This window comes from Misgurnus anguillicaudatus, chromosome 22 (assembly GCF_027580225.2).
Source record: "Misgurnus anguillicaudatus chromosome 22, ASM2758022v2, whole genome shotgun sequence".
Lineage (NCBI taxonomy): Eukaryota > Metazoa > Chordata > Actinopteri > Cypriniformes > Cobitidae > Misgurnus > Misgurnus anguillicaudatus.
Window position 1 is genome coordinate 29566131 of NC_073358.2, and position 22592 is coordinate 29588722.

The 22592-nt window shown below is 36.8% G+C and overlaps 1 protein-coding gene across 3 annotated transcripts in view; it reads left to right on the plus strand.

Moving 5' to 3' along the window:
• Positions 1-22592, plus strand: part of tnpo1 (transportin 1) — a 49037-nt gene that overhangs the window by 7015 nt on the left and 19430 nt on the right. For all 3 annotated transcript variants that reach the window (XR_008643099.2, XM_055199652.2, XM_055199651.2), the window contains 5 exons: positions 3236-3342; positions 18001-18134; positions 20680-20761; positions 20883-21005; positions 21237-21355. Coding sequence is in view for 2 of the 3 variants with exons in the window: in XM_055199652.2 (XP_055055627.2) it covers positions 3236-3342; positions 18001-18134; positions 20680-20761; positions 20883-21005; positions 21237-21355 (565 nt within the window). In the remaining variant the exon portion in view is untranslated. The remainder of the gene's footprint in view (positions 1-3235; positions 3343-18000; positions 18135-20679; positions 20762-20882; positions 21006-21236; positions 21356-22592) is intronic.

The window sequence follows — 22592 nt, forward strand, 5'->3', positions numbered from 1 at the left end:
TTAAAACCTGGTCACCTCTCTAATCAGATAGATATCTGACTTGGTATAACTGTTCCATTTGCATTCGACTACATAAATGAGTCTTAGCTAAATGTATGTTAATCTGATCTTCTATTCCTGCACTAAATGCAAATAACCTATTCATTACTTTGCCTTAAAGGAAACACCACCAGTTTTCAATATTTTACTATGTTCTCACCTCAACTTAGACAAATTAATACATACTTAATCTTTGTACAGTGCGTTGTAAATGTGTTAGCGTTTAGCCTAGCCTTATTTATTCTTTAGGATCCAAACAGGAATGAATTTAGAAGCCACCAAACACTTCCATGGTTTCCCTTTTTAAAGACTGTTACATGAGTAGTTACACGAGTAAGTATGGTGGCACAAAATAAAACGTGGCAATTGTTTTAAGCGGAATTGTATGGCGGAAGAACACTTAGTTTGCAGCAGTTCGACCTCAGCGTGCAGTAACATCATCACTCCTGATTACTCCCCCTCTTGCTCAAACTTCTGTCAATATTACTGCGCCTGAAGTGCTGCAAACTAAGTGCTGCACTCCCATACAATATAGTTATAATTTTTTATCTTCTTAAAAAAACTTGCCACATTTTATTTTGTACCTCTATACATACTCGTGTTACTTACAGTCTTTAAACAGGGAAAACATGGAAGTGCTTGATGGCTTCCAAATTCATCCCTGTTTGGATCCTAAGGAATGAATGGGGCTAGGCTAAATGCTAACACAGTCACGATCGCTGTACAAAGATCAAGTATACGCATTGAAAAAAGACAGGTATGTATTAATTCGTCTAAGCTGAGGTAGGAACATGGAAAAATACTGAAAAACGGTGGTGTTTTCCTTTAAGAAACTTAAGAAAATCAATAGAAATTCAAAGAAATTCATATACATATTATACAGTAAGTGAAGTGTTAAAAATGAAGCTTTCAGTATATGTCAGATTTGATTGCATTACATAATCTATAAATTATATTAGTTTTAACTACTTGTACAGATTACATTAACAGAAAATGTTTTCCCCCAGCAATTAATGTTAAAAACTTTAGTCACATAACAAATAATTAAGTTTGATTTTTTGTAATTGTAATTTTGTGGAACACGATGGAACATGACTTCATTTCCCAGAATGTTTTACTTTAACCAAGTATTTAAAATGGTTTCCAAACAATTTTCCAAAGTAACTTTCCTAACACTGAATGTATGTGAGATTCTTTCTGTTTTGTTTGTGGAATTTCTTTGAATTGCCATGAATTTAATTCCACTTCCTGTCATTCCAATTCCAATTCAAATTCAACTTTCTGTAGGGCGGAGTCAATTAAATTCAAATTCATGAATTGAATGGGGGCCAATTCTGAATTGTGCACAAGCCTGATTCTGACGTCACTACTCGGCACAAAAAAAGAGCATTAAAGCCAAATAAGAAAATTTACCGGCTGGCCTTCTGACACAAAGGCACCAGATGCGAATGAAGCGCTTGTGTTTTAAACACCTGCAGTTGCTGTATGATCAATGTGGAAAGCATTAAAGTCGTTCTTACAACAGCAGCAATAAAAAGCCACCTTTTCTCTTATTAATTACAGTCGAGTGTACATTTTCAGACTTTCAAGTAGTTTCACTCCTTCATCTGTGACAGAAATACATAACCTTGCAGATAATACTACACACACAAGGATACGTGTTACTGCCAAGTTATATTGTTTGAGTTTTATGAATAAAACATACCTAAAGTCTTGTACATTTGAGTGACACTGCATAAGTGAAGCGCAAGTCGTTGTGCTCATAGCAACTAATCAGTTTAATGTAAACACTGATAACGGATACGAATTGTGTCTTACGTAAATGTAAACATGTGCTACAAAAGAGATATGTGGTTATTGTCAAAAGATTTGATCTGGGCGTTAAGACTTGCAGGTTACATGTAAATTTTATTTAGTTTTGAAAATAATTAGTATTGGTTAAATAAAACATGTTTTACTTGCAGTAATAAATATAGTGATGTATCTAATATCATTTGTTTACATAAGGGCTAAAATTACATGTCGACCTAGTTGATTAATCTATTACATAAAGTTATTGATTTGCATAAGATACTTTAACAAATTATTTATTCCCATTTTAAAGATTTTTTGCCAGAACCACAACCCTGTCAGTTTTAGGCTTCAGCGATGAATGCTATAAGTAGTAGATTTAGCTCAACCTAGATTAGTATTAAAATATGCATCTCAAAGTAGTTTTTTCTTTATTTGTTATCTTAAACACAGTCTGCATTTAACACTATAATAAAGCAAACTATTGATCCGCTGTTGCATTACACTGTTGTAGTCAGCCATGGTTCTGTTGCGTTTTTGAAGGGCTGACATTGAGAAAGCACTTTAAACGTATGCTGGTTGTGCTTAATGAATTGCATTTGATCTTGTCATTTAAGGTCATGCCTAAATAATCATTGGTAGGTTAATGGAAAAAAAATCATTAGTTGATTGATTGATTTGATTTGATTGATTGATTGATTGAATAACAATCATTAGTTGCAGCTAGGGCTGCACGATTTGGGTAATTTTTCCCATTGCGGTTATTGATGCTAATATTGCAATGTGCGATTATACTAAATGGTATCATGAGTCAACTTGATGGGTTTTAAGGAAAATCCACACACAGTTTAGCTAAAATGTGTATTTGTAAAACTAGAAATGTTTTCGTATTGCCACGTGATGTAGCAACTGCTCAGTGTCAGTAATCCTAAATCCAAAATACAACAGACATAGAGTTTTTTTTTTTTTACCAGATCACTCAACCTCCTCTGCATCCATCTTCGCTCTGGTATAAGTGACGAAGCACACCACACATGTGCATGCCACACGTGCACTGCCTTTTTTGTTCATTTTTCTTTCTTTTTTTAAACAGCAAGGAAAATCATCAAACTGTTATCAGAAAGTTTGTGTTAACAAGTCCACACATTTATTTATTTAATATAATTGCAACATTTTGCTATCATATAATCGAACAGGCTGACATCGCGATTGCGATGCGATTAATTGTGCAGCACTAGTTGCAGCTTTAGTTCTTATATTGTGTCTTGATGTTTTTACATGTCATCAAATTTGCGTAAACAATCTGATTTTAGTCATAAAAAGTAGCTTATATAAACTGGTACAGGTAAGTCTAAATTGTGCATATTCTGAAAATATACTACATTTAAATGTTTTTGTTCTTCAGGTATTTTGATCACAACTATAGCCTCTAAAGGGGAGTTACAGAACTGGCCAGAACTTCTACCAAAACTTTGTTTACTGCTGGACTCAGAAGACTATAACACCTGTGAGGTGAGACCTACACACAATTTCTGTGCTTTCATCCTGTTTTCATTTGGCATTACAATGTATATGTCATCAGTGCTAAATTCTGTGGGGTGGGTTAAAAGTATAGCAATCGCGATTCAAATTTAGTTTACAAAATAGTAACGTGACGTTATTAGACCCAAAAGGCGACCATCAACTGCCGGAGCTGTGCAGTATGCGGACAGTTTAGAGCAGTGGTCGCCAACATGCATCAGGTTGCCCACACTAGGTTGAGTTTCCAGCCCATTCTACTAATAGCCTCAATGTTAATATGTATTTATTACATTATTTTATAAAGCTTGGCTTATTTAATTCATGCTAACATTTTAAACAATGATAAAACATATCAACAAGTAAAATAAAATAAAATCAACAAGTAAAACAAAAAGGTTTTGAGTAGACTATATCAAAAAAGTAGCCCTCCAGATTGTTTTTTTTTCATTGTGGTAGCCCTTCCTCACAAAGGTTGGAAACCCCAGGGGCCTGTACCATGAAAATAGTTAAACAAACTTGGGGTTAAAGGATTAGTTTCAAGTTGACAAAACCAAGCCAATGTGAACAGGCCTTATTGGTACAAGCTATTTTCATGGTACCCAAAACTCAGGATTTTGTAATTAAAATCTTTAATGCCATATAATTTTATAATTCTCATAAAAAACTTATACAAGCATAAAAAGTAGACAAAAACAAACAAAACCCAAGCTTACTGAAGATAAACAATGAGTGATGTATTAAAGGATAATACATATATAATAATATTGATGGTCAATTCGGACGGGATTAGAAATCTCAGTAAAACATTCAGAAGTGGGAGGGGTAACTCGATTGCGCAGCAGGTCACCTCTCTCGTCGTCATTTGTGCACGTTACCTTGCTTCCTGATATCAGATGTGACACAGACGAGAAAAACTCGAAACACTGTGTTTAATTTCAGTTTGGGGAGAACGTCAGTTTCAGGAACAGTTCCTTGCCTCTGAGAAGTGAATTTGACTTTTTAAAGTTTGTGTCGTGGTATTCAGGAACTGACTTGTTTTTTCGCCTAGAATGCTAGTAAATGCTTATGCGCTTTTATATTTGAAAAAAACACGCAAAAGAACAGGAAATTATGAAATGTACGTGTATATTTACAGCTGTTCTATAAATCACCATACATTTACATTGAAGTCTTACTGCTGTTGCTCTTCTCATCAAAGTCTTGTTATGAGCCCTTATTTAAATGTGAGTGTTATTGTTGCGTATAGCGCAGACAATTGTGTGCAAATTCAGAAATATGAGAGAATACACAGTAATTGTTACACAAAGTTACTACAACAAAACACGTGCGCATGCATACCGCATCACAGAGAATGGGTGTGTGTGTTGGAAACACTAATGCTAACCTTTCGTCAAGTCATGATAAACTCGATCAGCCGTCTTCTCTGTCAGTAAAATTTGTGACTGTTGACGTTTACGCGAAAAAGAAAGTATACGGAGGAACGGACATTGAAAACACCACCACTTTTTCACTGTTATGTGAGAGAGGCGCGCGCTGCACACGAGAAAGGGAGGGGCATGCTGGGTGCTTGCAACAATAAATTAAGATGTTTTTAAACAGTAAAATATAAATGTACATGGGGATCATGAAAAATCTATTTGTGGTGCCCAGTGTTGATTACGTGACGGTGCTCCACGAGTAAATCAATGTATGGGAAACACTGATGTCCATCCATATTTATTTTTCAATCTATTTTATTAGGATACAAACAGAAAATACAGGAAATATGTACAAAACAAAATTCAGGACTAAATGCTTTGTCAGTGTTTAGTGTGATCTCTCTTGGCACTAAACACATCTTGAGTGTTTTTGAGCAGAATTAAGTAAAAATACTTAATTTCTTTACAATTAGAAATTAGGATTTAATTTAATTTAGATTTAAGAGATCCTGCAGTTTCCTGCTATTGCTCAAGTGTAAGGGGAGTTTATCTTAAAAACTTGACATATCAGTTTACATTTTTATACAGTTTTTAATACTATATACACATTTCCTGTGTTTTCTGGATATATTCTATTAAAGAGACTGAGAAACAATTTTATATGATCACTATAACATTGCAAAAACAACAAATCTAATTCTGGCATGGTGGCTTTTGCACAGTACTCTATATCAGTAACTTCCCCTTGAAGACCAAAGTCCAATATACTGTTGTTTTACATGCGTTTCCTTTTTCAACTGTTTACTTTCTCTTAAAGGCGGAGTGCACAATGTTGATATTTGAAATCACCTGAACAAACACACCCCTACCCCAATAGAATCTGGACCTTCTTTTGATAGACCCGCCGCACACATAGGCAACCCCGGCAAGGATGTCGGTTAGTAGACATGCCACTTATTGCTGATTGGCTACAAGTGTGTTTTGGTAGTCGGCCCAACTCCCTTTTTCAAAGCGTTTTTCAATCATTGTGCACTCCGCCCTTAAAGACCTAAATGGTTGTGATGATGAGGGGTTTTTGACGCATATGTGTATTTAGGGCCAATAAAGTGGGGAAAATGCTCACAAGCTTAAAGTCTACAAAATTAAAATGAAAAACTGTCATTTGTTTTGGAATATTGTGGTATTTTGTTTTACAAATTAATAATCTGTGATATTCATTTTTTCTACTTCATGTGGTCTCATAATCTTTAATCAAAAACGAAAATTTTTTCGAAATGATATCTAGTTCTGGTCATATAGTGTGGCGGGGGGCGGGGTCCAGTAGAAGATCGCAGCGATTAGCAATTAGCAACATGACCCAATTTCAAACTATCCAATCAATTCTCAATGGACAATTTGAATTCCAGCCCTACCTTTTTGTCATTTCAGTAGCAGTTTTACTCAGATATACGTCACCACTGGAAAAATTAGACAATCGCTACTTCCATTTCATGGCGACTTTAATGAGCAGTGGATGCGCGGCTTAAAGCTCCTCTCACACAGAAATAGCGTGCGCATTTAGCACAGTTTTTTTAGGTTTTAATGACTTAAAATCACTTGTTTTAAAGCTGCGGTGCTTAAAATCGTGTACAAATGTAAAGTTTCGTGACGTGAAGTGGGTGCGTAACCTCAATAGACACGATACTCCAAAATCTCAACCGTGCCTGCCGGTTTATCGCCCAAACCTACATGCGCTCCTACAGTGGAGCTTACGCGAGCGGTAAAGAAGAAAAAGACAAATACATCAAGCCCAGTCTGACTAATTCTAAACTGCAAGATGAATAAAATGACTGACTGTTTAGAGATAAGAACATGAACTTCTGTAAAAATATGCACATAAGTATATTAGCCGAAACCACTGCTCCTTATTGTAGGTGTATTATAATGATAATAAGACGATGCGGCAGTTCGTAGGAGTTACTGCTGGTTAACGTGTAGAATTCATGAGTCATGTTAATCTTTTTTTTTTACTTTGTTTTAATGTCTGACAGCAGAAAAATAACATAATTGTCAATGAGAACGGCTTGGCAAAGTGATGTAATGATGATGATGTCACAAATATGCTAATTAGTATGTCAAGAATCAATTCTGAATCAAATTGGGACCCTAAGAATAGATTTTTAGAATTTTTTATCGGGCCACCAAAGCCACAAATGAAAAATGCGTGTGACCCCATTGAACGTGGAGTATAAAAGATAATCGGCCCTGATGTATCCTGGACAGCAGTGAAGGATTATTTACTTGCAAACAACCACTAAAAAACAATGGTTTCAAATCTAAATTTACTTTGTGCTTTATCAATATGCATTACTATACAGTCGTAATAAGTGATTATGTAGTACTCACATGAGACAGGCCTATGCCAATAGTCCCTTTCACACATACAGTCTTTACTGGTAATTTACTGGTAAATTGCAGTTAACATGTCATGTGTGAACAGAACCTTTCCGGTAAATCAGTGCTCCCAATTTACCAGTAAGGCAGGTTGTAAGATTAACGGTAATTTGCCGGTAAGCGCTGTGTGTGAACGAAAAATATAGCATTACCGGCATTTAGATGACGTCAGACCGCGCTGACAGATCGGGCGGGCCAATCAGAAAGTTTTATACAGGTGACGCGGTTTCCCCCAGACTGTTTACGGACGTTTCCACACACATGTTGCTTAAAAGTCGAGCACACCTGAAGTTAACATCCACATTTCTTCACCAAAGTTGTTTAAAACAGCTTACCATCTAATTGCCAAATTGCCGACGTCCTTAGCACACCATCTGTGAAGCCTAATGTGCAAACGCGCAGGTTCCGTTTGACGCCGCCTAATGCAGTGTTGTTTGGTCACAAGCAACTTCGCGACCGTTTGCCACAGATGTGAAAACAACAAAATACGGACCGTGGATATTAAGTCATAACCCGCCGTTTACAAATAGCCTACGACACGGACGGAGCTCGCCGGCCGCGCGCCACAAGTAACTTCCGCTTTCTGTCCGAGTTTACCGGTATTTTGATACTGATGTGTGAATGATGTCTTACTGGTAAAAAGACGGAACGTCACTGCATGTGTGAACAGCACATTTTTGTATTTACTGGTAAATTAATTCTGGTAAATTCATGGTAATTTACCAGAATTACTGTGTGAAAGAGGCTAATGTGCCACATCCGATCACCCAAGACAGATCTCAATACCAGGTGTAAACAGAGTTTCTGTTGCAGCCTGTGATCTGCTGTAGACTGCTGAAGTCTTGTCATTTTTTCTTGTGTTTGTCTTCATCAATCACATATCTCAGTATTTCATATGTTCCTGCTTTTTATTTGGTGGTTAACTAAAGCTTTAAGATGATGTGTAGATGATAATGACTCAATGTCTAAGACTTCTTTATCTAAGCTCTCAGCTGTTGCTCTTACATATGTTAGTGCTGCATGCCTGTAAAGGGCGTCATCACTCCTGACTTCCACATGAACAGAACATGTGTCATCATTTTGTTGTCATCATCAAAATCTTCCTTTACTTTTTAATAATTGGTCACGTCTATGTCAAAACAAATCAAGTATCAAAATTGGACTCTTTCTCGTCTATAAAATGTGTAGGCATTTTAACACGCGTATTAGAGAGTCATACCCTAATTAATCTTGTTGACAGGCGTTGACAGTTTGAGGTTTGGCCTGTAATTAGGATGGTGCTTTGTAAGCCCGAGTGCTGCGGGCCTTTTATGCGAGTAGCTTTTATGTCTTGCAACTTATTACTGTTTGTATTGGGGTTAAGCAAACATGGCAGGCCATAACCCCTGTTAAGCACAAACCAGAGATGCTTTTATGTACTAGCATGCACTAATTGAATAAATTCAGTTTTACACACCCAAACATGAACAAAAAGACTTGCAACATACGCAGTACAATGTGCTTCTCTGTGTGACTGCCAGACTCTTGCTGAGCAGGCTTGTTAGCACAGATTGAGGTCAGTTATTTTCTGCTGTGGAGATCAGATGTGATCACAACTAAGCACAGACATGATTGAAAGACAGTGTGCTTTACTGTTTACACTTACAGTATCTTATGTCTTTAGTAGGCCATGGCTAGGCCAATTCAAATAGTTGTTCTTAATATGCCAGATAATTAATTTCAAATCTATACACAAAATCACAAAAAGCCTTTCCGCTGGAAAAAATAGTCCCCACTGGGAATAGCAACAGAATGTATCACATATGTTTACATTGCTAAGAGAGTACTTCGCAATGATTCACAGAATTGTTAGGTGCAGCGTTTTCATAAATAAATTGCATCTATTGACCAACCAGAATCAAGGAGTGTAATTAACCATTTTACAAGTCACTGTTCACCTAAAGGATTATTAGGAACACCATACTAATACTGTGTTTGACTGTCAAAACTGTCTTAATTCTACGTGGCATTGATTCAACAAGGTGCTGAAAGCATTCTTTAGAAATGTTGGCCCTTATTGATAGGATAGCATCTTGCAGTTGATGGAGATTTGTGGGATGCACATTCAGGGCACGAAGCTCCTGTTCCACCACATCCCAAAGATGCTCTATTGGGTTGAGATCTGGTGACTGTGGGGGCCATTTTAGTACAGTGAACTCATTGTCATGTTCAAGAAACCAATTTAAAAATGAATCAAGCTTTGTGACATGGTGCATTATCCTGCTGGAAGTAGCCATCAGAGGATGAGTACATGGTGGTCATAAAGGGATGGACATGGTCAGAAACAATGCTCAGGTAGGCCATGGGATTTAAACGATGCCCAATTGGCACTAAGGGGCCTAAAGTGTGCCAAAAAAACCCATCCCCCATTACACCACTAGCCTCCACAGTGGTAATAAGGCATGATGGATCCATGTTCTCATTCTGTTTACGACAAATTCTGACTCTACCATCTGAATGTCTCAACAGAAATCGAGACTCATCAGACCAGGCAACATTTTTCCAGTCTTCAACTGTCCAATTTTGGTGAGCTTGTGCAAATTGTAGCCTCTTTTTCCTATTTGTAGTGGAGATGAGTGGTACCCGGTGGGGTCTTCTGCTGTTGTAGCCCTTCCGTCTCAAGGTTGTGGGTGTTGTGGCTTCACAAATGCTTTGCTGCATACCTCCGGTTGTAACGAGTGGTTATTTCAGTCAAAGTTGCTCTTTTATCAGCTTGAATCAGTCGGCCCATTTTCCTCTGACCTCTAGAATCAGCAAGGCATTTTCGCCCACAGGACTGCCGCATCCTGGATGTTTTTCCCTTTTCACACCATTCTCTGTAAACCCTAAAAATGGTTGTGTGTGAAAATCCCAGTAACTAGGCAGATTGTGAAATACTCAGACCAACCCGTCTGGCACCAACAACCATGCCACGCTCAAAATTGCTAAAATTACCTTTCTTTTCCAAACTGAATGTCAGAATGGGGATTCAGGAGATTGTCTTGACCAGGACCACACCTAGGGATGGGACGGTTAGAAAATTTCATATCATGATTATCGTGACCAAAGTTATCACGGTTATCAATATTATCATGGTTTTCTTAAAATGAGATGGAAATGTTCAAAAAGAACTGATACACACACTGAAAACATTTTAACAAGTTTTATTTTTGAAAATCAGCAAACAACAAATACAATTAGCAGCTATATGCACTTTTTTAATCATAAACATTAAATCAGGGGTGTCCAGCCTTTTTTGTGTAGCAATCTACTTTTAAAATGATAAAGCTGACAAGACCTACCTGCTAAAAAACATTTTTTAACAAAACGCTGTTACATTTTTTAATAACACTTTAAATGTGTGTTAGGAGGACTATCTCTACGTTGTATTTAGGGCTGTCATCATTACTCCATTCTTTTTGAGGAGTTAAAAAAAATCCTTGAGTACATGCTGAGTCCTTATAGTGTAATAGCGAAGATGCGGTTTTGATGAAATAAACTGACAATATTATCAGAAGCATCTTTCTCTCTCGTTTGGTTGGTCGATCGATCGCGCGCACATACACCGTACGTGTGGATCAACTCCAGCATGTATGTGCATTCAAATTTCTGAAGTTAGACGACTCCGCTGCAGCGGGCAGGCATAAGATTTATAAAAACACACTGAAGCAACTGCCATGTGATTGGTTGATTAGATAATTGCATTCATGAGAAATTGAACAGGTGTTCCTAATAATCCTTTAGGTGAGTGTATACTGGGCTGTCAAAATTAGCGCGTTAATAATGTGTTAACGTAAATTAATTTTAAAGGCGCTAATTGTATTAACGCTTGATTAATGCAACATGCAATTTCTGTTTGACCCTGGGTCTAGCCCAGGGGTGTCAAACTCATTTCCTGGAGGGCCGGTGTCTCTGCAGAGTTTGGATCCAGCCTTAATCAAACACACCTGATGCAGCTAATCAAGGTCTTCAAGGTTACTAGAAACTTCAAGACCGGTGTGTTGGGGCTGGTTGGAGCTAAACTCTGTAAGAAACTAAGTTTGACACCCCTGGTCTAGCCCATTGTTTGATGAATTAAGACGCAGCCTTAGACCGTAGTCACTAAATGTCTAAAATGATCTTTATTTGTATGTTTTCTGAGAGGTGTACCAATCCTAAATGATTAACCTATACGAAGGATGTGTGTCCATCCACATGCATGTTTGAGGTTTTGGTTTTAAATCATGCAGGAATTAGAAAATGCAGGGCTTGCTTGATGTTAAAATTATTAAAAAATCCCTTTAAATTAACTATTAAAGGGATAGTTCACCCAAAAATGAAAAAATGTCATTAATGACACACCTTCATGTTTTTCCAAACTCGTAAGACCTCTGTTCATCTTCGGAACACAGTTTAAGATGTTTTAGATTTAGTCTGATAGCTTGCTGACCCTTCATTGAAAATCTATGTACGGTATACTGTCCATGTCCAGAAAGGTTAAAAAAACATCTTCAAAGTAGTCCATGTAACATTAGTGGATCAGTTAGAATGTGTTGAAGCATCGAAAATACATTTTGGTCTAAAAATAACAAAAATTACGAATTTGTTCAGCATTGTCTTCTCTTTCGGTTCTGTTGTAAATGGCGTGCATGAGACTAAAGTCACGTGACTGCAGTGACGCGTCTGGCATGTTATACTCAGCTGGGGCGCACCAGATAACACGTCAGCCGCGTCACTGCAGTCACGTGACTTTAGTCTCGTGCATGCTGTTTACAACAGAACCTGGATTTTTAAACTGGATTTTTCTCAAAATAACTTAGCTGACTCTTTAACTAATAATAAACATACATTTTCATGAAGCATCCATATTTGTCCATGTTTATTGATTAGTGTATTAAAAACTTGAAAATTGTTAAATAAAGGTAAATATAGAACAGATAAAATTTTTTGATTAAGAATGGAATTAATCACGAGTTAACTCATGATAATCATGCGATTAATCTAGATTAAATATTTTAATTGATTGACAGTCCTATAATATTATAATTAGGGCCGGGACTCGATTAAAAAAGTAATCGAATTTATTAGAGGCTTTGTAATTAATTAATCGAAATTAATCACATTTTAATCACATATAAATATTTGACCTGAGAACATTGAGAAGTTATTTTTTCACATGGAATTTAGTATACCATGAATAATGACTGAATACATAAGCTTAAGCAACAAAATGTTGTTTATTTTTGTTCAACCAAGTCGTTGTAATCGGAGTCGGGCTAACGTCCACGCTAGCTGCTATATGTTTTGCATTGAGATGATAGTTGAGGCTCGATGTGCTGCGGTGATATGTGAATTCCTTGTTGCATAGCTTACACACAACCATGCTCTTATCGACGCTTCCATCCGTTCTTTTTTATAAAAAAAATTCCCATCCACGGGGCCACCAAAGCGATCTCATCAGCTTCTTCTTTCATGTTCACTGTGGTTTGTTGTTGTCTGAAGTCATGAACGCTAGTTGGTGCTCCAGTATAATCGGTCCGCCGAAACTCATCCAATGAAATAACCCAAAAATAAGTGTGATTAAAATGCGTTAAAAATGTTGAACGCGTTATTTTTTGTGTAATTAATTAATCTTAATTAACGCGTTAAAGTCCCAGCCCTAATTATAATATATTATAATATATGCATATTTTTCCAAAATCTTTTTGGGCATAAGTTTATCACTGCGCTACAGGCCACAACAGTCTATTTTACAGTTACGTTTGTCAGGGTTAAGGGTGGTTATAAAGGTTGTACTCACTGTGGGCTGTTTTCCTATTTGTCGTGCCATTGAGCTCTTGAACATGTAGTGTTTAAACTGCCTTGTGTGATCTTGGTAAGTGTAAGAAGGTTTGGAGAGGTGCTTTGCTTGTAGCAGCAGATAGGTCTGAGCTAAAGATGCTTCTCATGGCTTGAAGTGGTACTACTGCATTTAAGTAGTATTTTAAGTAGTGGTAATCTGCCCTGATGGCATAAAATTTCCTATTACAGGAATGTTATTACAGAATGCAGGTACGTTTATTTTTTGCTAAATTAGCAACATCCCTTTAATTGAAGCTGCAATGCGTCAGTTATCAAGCAAGTACATAAAATTGGTCTTACCTTACTCTGATTTACAGCGACAAGCTTATTTAGTGATTTATGCAAAATGAACTGCCAGGTATGATTGTGTGGGCAGTGTCAGTTTGACATCATTAGACTTCAACCTACATAACGAAAATAGCTCCTTTTTAAAGTAACTTTTTAAAATGTTATGCTTCAAACAGTGATGAAGTTACAGATTGCAGCTTTAGGCCTATTTACGCAGATTTATTGCAAGATTGTGCGTGTCAGATTACATTCACTGCTCTTACTTGGTGGGTGTATGAGGGGAATGTCATGCCTGACCAAAATGATTGGCAAATCCTCATGCCGCATGTCTAAGTATGTAGAATATTTACATCTATATATAGTAGAGTCTAGGGCCCTGAATGGAAAGCTACTTCAAAGCTCACACACCAACACTTGCATGCTGAGTAAGAGAAAGCCATTCCTTACCATGCGTCATGAATGGGGTTCTGTAACTCAAGTGGTAGATGATGCAGATGCCAATGCCAAGGTCAGGGGTTCAATTCCCAGGAAACATGCAGTCTATACTACAAGATGCATTGTATATACTGTTAGATCAGAACATCTTTCAAATGCATAAATGTAAATGAATAAGATAAGTAATCGGTAACCTGCAACTTCACGTGTATGTTTGTTTTTGTTTGGAGAAAGAATGCATGCATTTTTTGCTCAGGTTTTTAGTGGAATATGACACCTTTTGGGTGCTACATGCAGTCTGAGCAGTTGAGAGAGCCTAGTCATTTCCAGAATGTTGGGGTTGACTTTATTTAGCTTGGGCGTAGGGTGGGTTTATGCTCGGTAATTGGTTAAATGTGCAGACATGTCATATGTTATCTAGGTGGGATGGTTGAGATGTTCCTGGAGCTTTGAGTAAAAGCTTTCTGGCACACCCCACAATATTTAGATTGTAGTTGTAAAAATAATAACAACGTATTGTAGTACAGTAAAGTTTTCATTGAGTGGTTACTAGTTTATTAAACTAATTATCAGTATTTATTTTGAAATAACCTAAGACAATGGACTCTTTGTTTAGCATAAGAATGAAAAATGCCTTCAAATGTAAACATTTACAGATCTTCATCAGCCTATTGGACATATTTGGAAAGCATGTATTTATTAGATACTGATTGAAATAGACTTTGTATGTTTGTTTTGACCTTGAAAGACAGTAGGCTTTCCTCTACGTGCTCATTTCTCTCCGATTTTCAGCTCAAAATGTGCTGTCTCGAATCAAGAGCAAGCTGACAGTGGAGACTGTTGCCATGGCAACAGTCAGGCCAGACAGCTCGTTGCCACGGCGCTGTTTGTGCTCGTGACCTGATTACATTTTTTACAGGTGAAACGTCTGTGAGGGAGTTTGATGTGTTAGGGTGGTGCCTTAGCGTCAAGATTTTTAATAAGGTTTTCGATTGTTTTAAATAATCTTGAATAGTCGAGAGCATATCTGTCTTGACAGTGCTCAACAAAAGGCATGGCCCAAAGCCAATGCGAGAAAACAGTTGATAAAGATGCTATATTTGTAGATATTCAGTTTGTTTTAAAGGGGACACATCATGAAAATCTGACTTTTTCCATGTTTAAGTGCAATAATTGGGTCCCCTGTGATTCTATCAACCTAGAAAATGTGAAAAAGAACAACCTAGTAACTTAGTTTTGGTAAACTATTGTCTGCAAGCATGTGGAAAAAATAGGTCATTGAATTTTTTGGCTCCCCCTGTAATGCCAGAGATCAGTTCATTTGCATTTAAAAGGACACACCCACAATGGCAAATTTTTGCTCACACCTACAAAGTGTCAATTTTAACATGCTATAATAAATTATCTATATGATATTTTGAGCTAGAACTTCACATGCGTACTCTGGGGACACCAAAGATTTATTTCACATCTTAAAGTTTTGTGAAATGTCCCCTTAACCCTTATGTGTTGTTGGGCCATTTTTGGCCATTTTTGCTATTTTTTTGTCTTTATTTGGCCACAACTTTCTCTGTGTTTCAGCAAATGGAATGATTTTTGCTGACAAATCTTATATTTACACATATTTTAAGAAAATGCTTTGAAATTTAAAAAAAACTTAACAATATACTGGGGCAAATTTACTACCCTTACGTGTTGTTAGCGGCCAAAAATGGCCACTAAATTAAAGGTGGAAAAGAGGATGTTTGTTTAATACATTTTTGCAATGTTACCTGAAACTGTCTTTACTAAATGATAAAAGACTATTTATAAGGCGCACTGAAAGTAATAAAATTAATATATGTCATCTGTGCATAAGGTAGGGCCTTATAAACATCAGCCAATCGTTGATGCAATCATCGCAATCGTCATTGGCCCTCTGGCTTGTCAATCACTGCCATTACGTTTCTTGGGAGAGACGTGCGCGCTCCAGTAACGTTACACGAGTGACGCATGCGCATAGCGCATGAAACTCCGTCTTAAGTTTCGGTTTATTTTCATTTTCGCTCCTGCTTTCCTCCTCGAATCTGCACCATGGAAGAGAAGAAACCCGAAGGAGGACGCAAAAGAAAGAGTTTTTAAGTCGCTGAGAAGAGGAGAAATTTGTCAGAAGAATGTTATCTAACCAGAGTCGTTATTGGAGAAACATTTCAACACTGGAGAGCAATGAAGGAACAGAGAGGTGTCAGACGCGCAGGTCGCAAAAATTCTCTTCGACAGGTAACAGTGATTATTCTTTCTTTGTGGAATAATTATTGTTGTACTGTTATTCAGGTATATCGACGTTGTTCTTGTACTGTAGTTGTAAGTGACCAGGCTGCTACACGCTAGTTGAAATGGGATTAGCGTCGACTGATCTAACTTTAAGTCTTATGTGTTTATTATAATATCTTTTCACATAATGAATCAACTGACGCGACACAGCATATGACATTGGTAAACAAACACTCGTGTTCAAATACTCGTGCACGAGTTATGGAAGGCGTTTCCCAGATATGAGCTGTGAAGGAGGGAGGCTGTTCTTGCGCATGCGCTTATTTAAAAAACTCAGTAACGGTCTTTGGATTCTCAGTCGGCGGAAACATCCTCTTTTGCGCCTTTAAACTGCTGTAAAAATGAATAGATTTTTTTTTCAATTTTTTTTTGCATAAATCTGTTAATCAACCTCAGTACTGATAAAAACTACCAAATGTTTGCAAAAATTCCATGATTTTAACTCTTTCATTGCCAAGTTTATAAGTGGTGTCACTGATTTGGGGGAAAAACCACACAAAATGACAGATTTTCAATATAAAAAGTGAATGTGGACTGGATTTTCTTTGACCTTTTTTACAGTCTTGGGCATGTCAAATATTGGTAAAAACATTGGCTTTGATGCATTTTTAGATGCATTTTGAATGCTTTGATGCATTTTTTAACCCAGAAATTAAGCTCTGTTTTTTGCACAGGATACTAAAGAGTTAATAGTGCCACATGGTGATCAACAGTAAAAATGACAAATTTTACCTCTTTGCAAAAGGAAAAGCCACAATGAATCAAGTATGCATGCATGGTAATAAGGTGTCATGGCTCTGCAGTCAAAAAATGTTGTTATAATGGAAGTCAATGGGGAAAAAATGGCCAGAAACAATAAATGAGGGAGAAAATTTTTAAAATCTGATACTGCACAAAATCTAAAAATGCATCAAAGCCAATGTTTTTACCAATCACTTTTTATATTGAAAATCTGTGATTTTGTGTTTTTTTCTCAAATCAGTGGAATCACTTATGAGCTTGGCAATTAAAGAGTTAAAATCATGAAATTTTTGGAAACATTTGGTAGTTTTGATCAGTACTGAGGTTGATTAACAGATTTATGCAAAAAAATATATTAATCTGATAAATTTTTACAGCCGTTTAATTTAGTGTCCATTTTTGGCCGCTAACAAAACGAAAGGGTAGTGAATTGGAACAAGGCACAAGGGTTAAAGGCGCAGTGTGTACATTTCAGAGGCATCTAGTGGTGAGGTTGCGACCTTGTAACCAACGGCTCAGTCCACAGCTCACCCCTCGCTTTTGAAACACAAAGAGAAGCTACAGGAGCCGCCACCAGACAAACATGTCATCGTCGAAGACAACTTATTAATAAAAATTTGTCCGTTAAGGGCTTCTGTAGAAAAATGGCGGCACAAAATGGCGACTTCCATGTAAGGGAACCCCCGGTGTATGTAGATAAAAAGGTCTTGTTCTAAGGTAATAAACACATAACCGTTCATTATGAAAGGTCTTTATACACCCCTGATAATATAGTTTTGTATATTATTTTGCATTTCTGTCAAGATATCCTGCTAAGAAATTACACACTGCACCTTTAAAACAGTGAATGATATTGATTAAAATTTTAATTTGCAACACTTACAAATACGCTGTTTTAAACCTGCATACAATCTGTACAGTCTGTCAACCAATCAGCTGTGAGCTTGAGGTAGCGGCACATAAACCTACTTGGTTTTTTATCGAAATAGGTGCATCTCGTGCCAAAAAATAGGATTTGGACATCTGTCATCTGACACTAAAAGCTTGTTTGGGACAGCAAGAAAGGAAAATAGTAATTTGCATTAATTCGTGCACGTGGCAGACACTGTTATCCAAAACATTTTTCAGGACATTCAAGCTATACATTTGATCAGTATGTATGTATTCCTTTTGTGTTCTTCAGGGGGCTTTTGGAGCTCTGCAAAAGATCTGTGAAGACTCGGCTGAGATCCTAGACAGCGACATGTTGGACCGCCCACTTAATGTGATGATTCCCAAGTTCCTGCAGTTCTTCAAGCACAGCAGCCCCAAAATCAGGTACTGTGCGTCAAAACAACTTACACGGACTGAGCATTTCAGCTTCAAACGGTTTGCAACAAAAAGTCAGAACACTCCATCAACTGGTATTCCCATTAATCTCAATGGCAGCTGCTCAACTGCCTTCTACTGCTGAAGTTAGTGGAAACCCTCAGTTTTTTTTTTTTGTTAATGCCATAAGGCTAATCACTCTGGTGCTATAAGAAACAAATGCAATTACACTCTTATTGGCTGCTTATAACACCCCATATACCTGCACATTCTATTCTTTGGACCTAATTTTTTTTTCTTCTGACCACCATACGCTAGATGGTTTCCAACCTTCCCTCAACATCATCTTTACTTTTTTCTACTATTATTTGTGAAATATTTTATTTGTGCTCAAACAATACTGGATCCCGTGCCTTGACCCCACTGCTCTAGATCAGGGGTCGGCAAGTAACTTTGGCCGCGGGCCAATATTTTTTTTAGCCAGTAGATGGCGGGCCAACTGTTATTGGCACACTTACGTCTTATTTTGAATTAGCCTAGTAAAGGCTATCTGATCTTTTGTCAAGAAACATTGTCTTTATGTCCTATTTAAAAGACGAAAGACGGCATTAAAAATTGCTAAAAACATGGCAATGGGTCTGTGTATCATTCGTTCAATCGTTTTTTTTTTTTCAAATTAAAAACAAAAATGAAAAAATTAACCACCACGGGTTTTCTGATTGTGTGCTCAGATAAAAAAATTAATTACTGGATTAGACATTTTTTTTATTTAACTCCTTTATAGGCATAATATATCAATTAAATCATTTTAAACAGATCAAGTACTATAGTGGTAATATTACAGGCATTTATGCTCTCATGAAATACAGTCCGACTTTTGAACTATTCCTTTTTTTATTAATATTTATCCGGGACACACACATACACACCTAAGGTTTAAGGAGGTCTCCGCTGGACTGTTTTTTGTCCAGCTCCGACAAGGTTCTATTCATACATTCATACACTTTGTGTTCACCCGCTTTATTTCCCGACCTGACGGGTCCGCAAAACTTAACGTCACGTTTCCAGAATCTCACATTCAAATGTCTCTAACGAAAAGAGACAGATAATTTTAAATGTTATACAAAAATTGTGTTCGTGCCAATAAAAATATTATTTTAACATTGTATTCATTGTATTTATAATGAAATATAAATAATAAATTAAATAGGACAAAGCCTCTCACTCAAATTTCTCACCATCATAAACCGAAACCTAGTTGGTTGCGGAGTTGCTGTTCAAATCGCTGAACATCCTCCTTTGCCAAATTTATAACGTTTTAAACGGAGGTAAAAATCAAAGAACTATGCGTTAGGAAAATTAATAATGGCTTTATTTTAATAGACATGTAAAACCATATTTTGGCGGATTACTTTCATTTTTTTAACGAATTTACCTGCCCATTTAGTCTTAATAATTAACGGTAAACGAACTTGACTTGCTGTTCTCGAAGGCAGGTCGAACCCTACCCAGTCTCCTGAGGTTGCGTATAAGGGCTGGTCGAACCTTAGGTCGGGCTCGAGCCCCAAGTTCAAGTAGCAGAACACAACAGTATTCCTTTCAAATCTACTTTAAAAGTGTATTAGTTAAAATATTACTGCAGTAAAAGAGATTATTTTTATCATATTTTGTAGTGGTTTCTAAAAGCCAGCAATTACCTTTCAGTAATTTGCAATGTCACGGAGTTTAACGTCTTCACGCGTGATGAACTGATGAATTTACGAGGTAAATTTGCAAATGATTCATGAAGTCATACCTCTGCAATTATTTGATTGATTGTGTTTTAGAAGTATGCTCAAACTCTAATGACAGTTATGATCGCGGATGCGCTGGTAGAGAAAGAGAACGAGAAAAAGCGGCCCGTTAAGATAGCTATTATACGCATTTTTCAGGACATTCTTGCTATTTGTCAGTGTGTTATACGCGAATAAATAATAATGAAAAAAGTTCAAAAGTCGGACTGTAAGCGAATGAGACTTACAGGAAAGCATGGTTGCTATTCAAACCCTTATTAAAACCCTTATTAAAATGTAATCTGTTAGTAACTGATCTGTTTAAATTTATTTCATTGGTATATGTCTGCTAAGGTGTTCAATTAAAATTTGTCCGAACCCGTTTTCATTCATTTTTTTATTTTTGATCTGAGCGCACATTCAGAAAACGAGTCGTGGGTTTTTAGTTCAGGAAATAAATAATATAAAAACAAGTCGTTTTTCTTTATTTTCTTTTTGGTTTTGATTTGAAAAAACGAATGAAGGAATGATACACGAGGCCATTTTTGTAAACTGTTATTGCAAAATAAAAAAGTCTGATTAAAAAAAAAATTAAAAAACGGACAGAAAATATTGCTGGCGGGCCACTTTTGGCCCGCGGGCCGCCTGTTGCCGACCCCTGCTCTAGATGGTCCAAGCATGTTGTTTGTCCATTTTTTGACTATGTAGACTACTAAGGTTTGCCGCCTTTATTTGTCAGGACTTCTTTATTTGTGTTTTATATGCTTGGTGGTCTGTTGTAGGTCACATGCCATTGCGTGTGTAAACCAGTTCATCATCAGCAGAACACAGGCTTTGATGCTGCACATAGATCCCTTCATTGAGGTATGCAGCCCACCTCCAAAACTAACCTCTTTAGGCCACATTATATAAAATATTTTTAATGTTAAGGAAATTGGCTGTTCACTTATGGTCATGTTTTTCTCTAAATATCTGTGTTTTTTAGAACCTGTTTGCACTGGCAGGCGACGAGGAGCCAGAAGTGAGGAAAAACGTATGCAGGGCTTTAGTCATGCTCTTGGAAGTCCGTCTTGATCGTCTCCTTCCTCACATGCACAACATTATTGAGGTTGGACCAATAACTCGATTCCATGATATGCGTGTATCTTGACCTCCCCAAGCATTGTGTGCAATGATAAAGGGTTTTCAAATAAAATGTGAGGGGCACCTGAGAGGCAAAATGATGCAACAGCAGCCTCTAGTGGAATTATTGCGTGTTGATGACTGTTGCTTCAAGACTAAGTGACACTCCCTTAAATCTACATTACCCATAATCCACCTCTTTCCTTTTGTTTCTCAGTACATGTTACAGAGGACACAGGACCAGGATGAAAATGTCGCTCTAGAGGCTTGCGAGTTCTGGCTCACGCTTGCCGAACAACCTGTGTGTAAGGAAGTTTTGTGTGGACACCTGGCCAAGTAAGCATGCATACCACAACGTGTTGCTTAGATTTGAGAAACCTTATATTAAAGGTGCAGTGTGTAAATTTTAGCAGTATCTAGTGGTGAGGTTGCGAATTGCAACCAATGGCTCAGTTCACTGCTAACCCCTCGCTTTTGAAACACATAGAGAAGCTACGGTAACCACCACCGGACAAACATGTCTTCTTCAGAGACAACTAAGTAAAAAAAGTTTGTCCGTTAAGGGCTTCTGTAGAAACATGGTGGCACAAAATGGCGACTTCCATGTAAGGGGACCCTCGCTATGTAGATAAAAACGTCTAATTCTTAGGTAATAAAAACATAACGGTTCATTATGAAAGGTCTTTATACACCCCTCGTAATATAGTTTTGTATAATATTTTGCATTTCTGTCAAGAGATCCTTCCAAAAAAATTACAGACTGCACCTTTAAATAAATGCATTTAGATCTAATTAGCACAATTAAGATAGGCGTGAACGACTGCTTGTTTATGCAAAAAAGAACATTACGTAACACTTTACTTGAAGGGGTGTGTTATTAAGACTGACATGACACATTCATAATCATGACATGACACATGTCATGAACATGAAGGAGATTTTATGTACGTTTATGAGAACTTTCATTAGGTGTCATTTGAAGAGTTTCGTTGCAAAAGGAGATAACCACCGTTTTTTTAATTGTTCAGAAATCTTGTTTTTTGGTTGTACATTCCAGTTAATTTCAATGCAACAGCAGTTGGTTTGTTTTGATTTAAACCTTCATAACTTAAGAAATACAGCTATGTAGCACCATAAAACAAAATAATAACATGATAACATAATAATAAACATGTTTTAACAAAAATGTAAAAAAATTGATTTATCTCGTTTTGCAACGAAACTCTTCATTTGTTAAATTATGTCATTTTTAATTAAAAGATGGCATTGTTTGAAATTTCTTTGACAACTTGACATAAACCAATACATCATAACTTGTCATAAATCTGTCATAAACATGACATAGCAGAATAATGATCAAACTTACGAAACTACCAAGCTTTATGGGTTAACATTACATTAAACTGTTACTTAAATGTCATTAAGTGTTATTATATGTCAAATAATTTTAAATACCTTGAAAAAATGCCCCCCAAAAAGGTTTATACTTAACTTTATGTATGTGCACAATACATAAAAAACTGACAACTAACAGAATTTGCTCGTTCTAACACAGAGGGTTCTAAAACTTTTT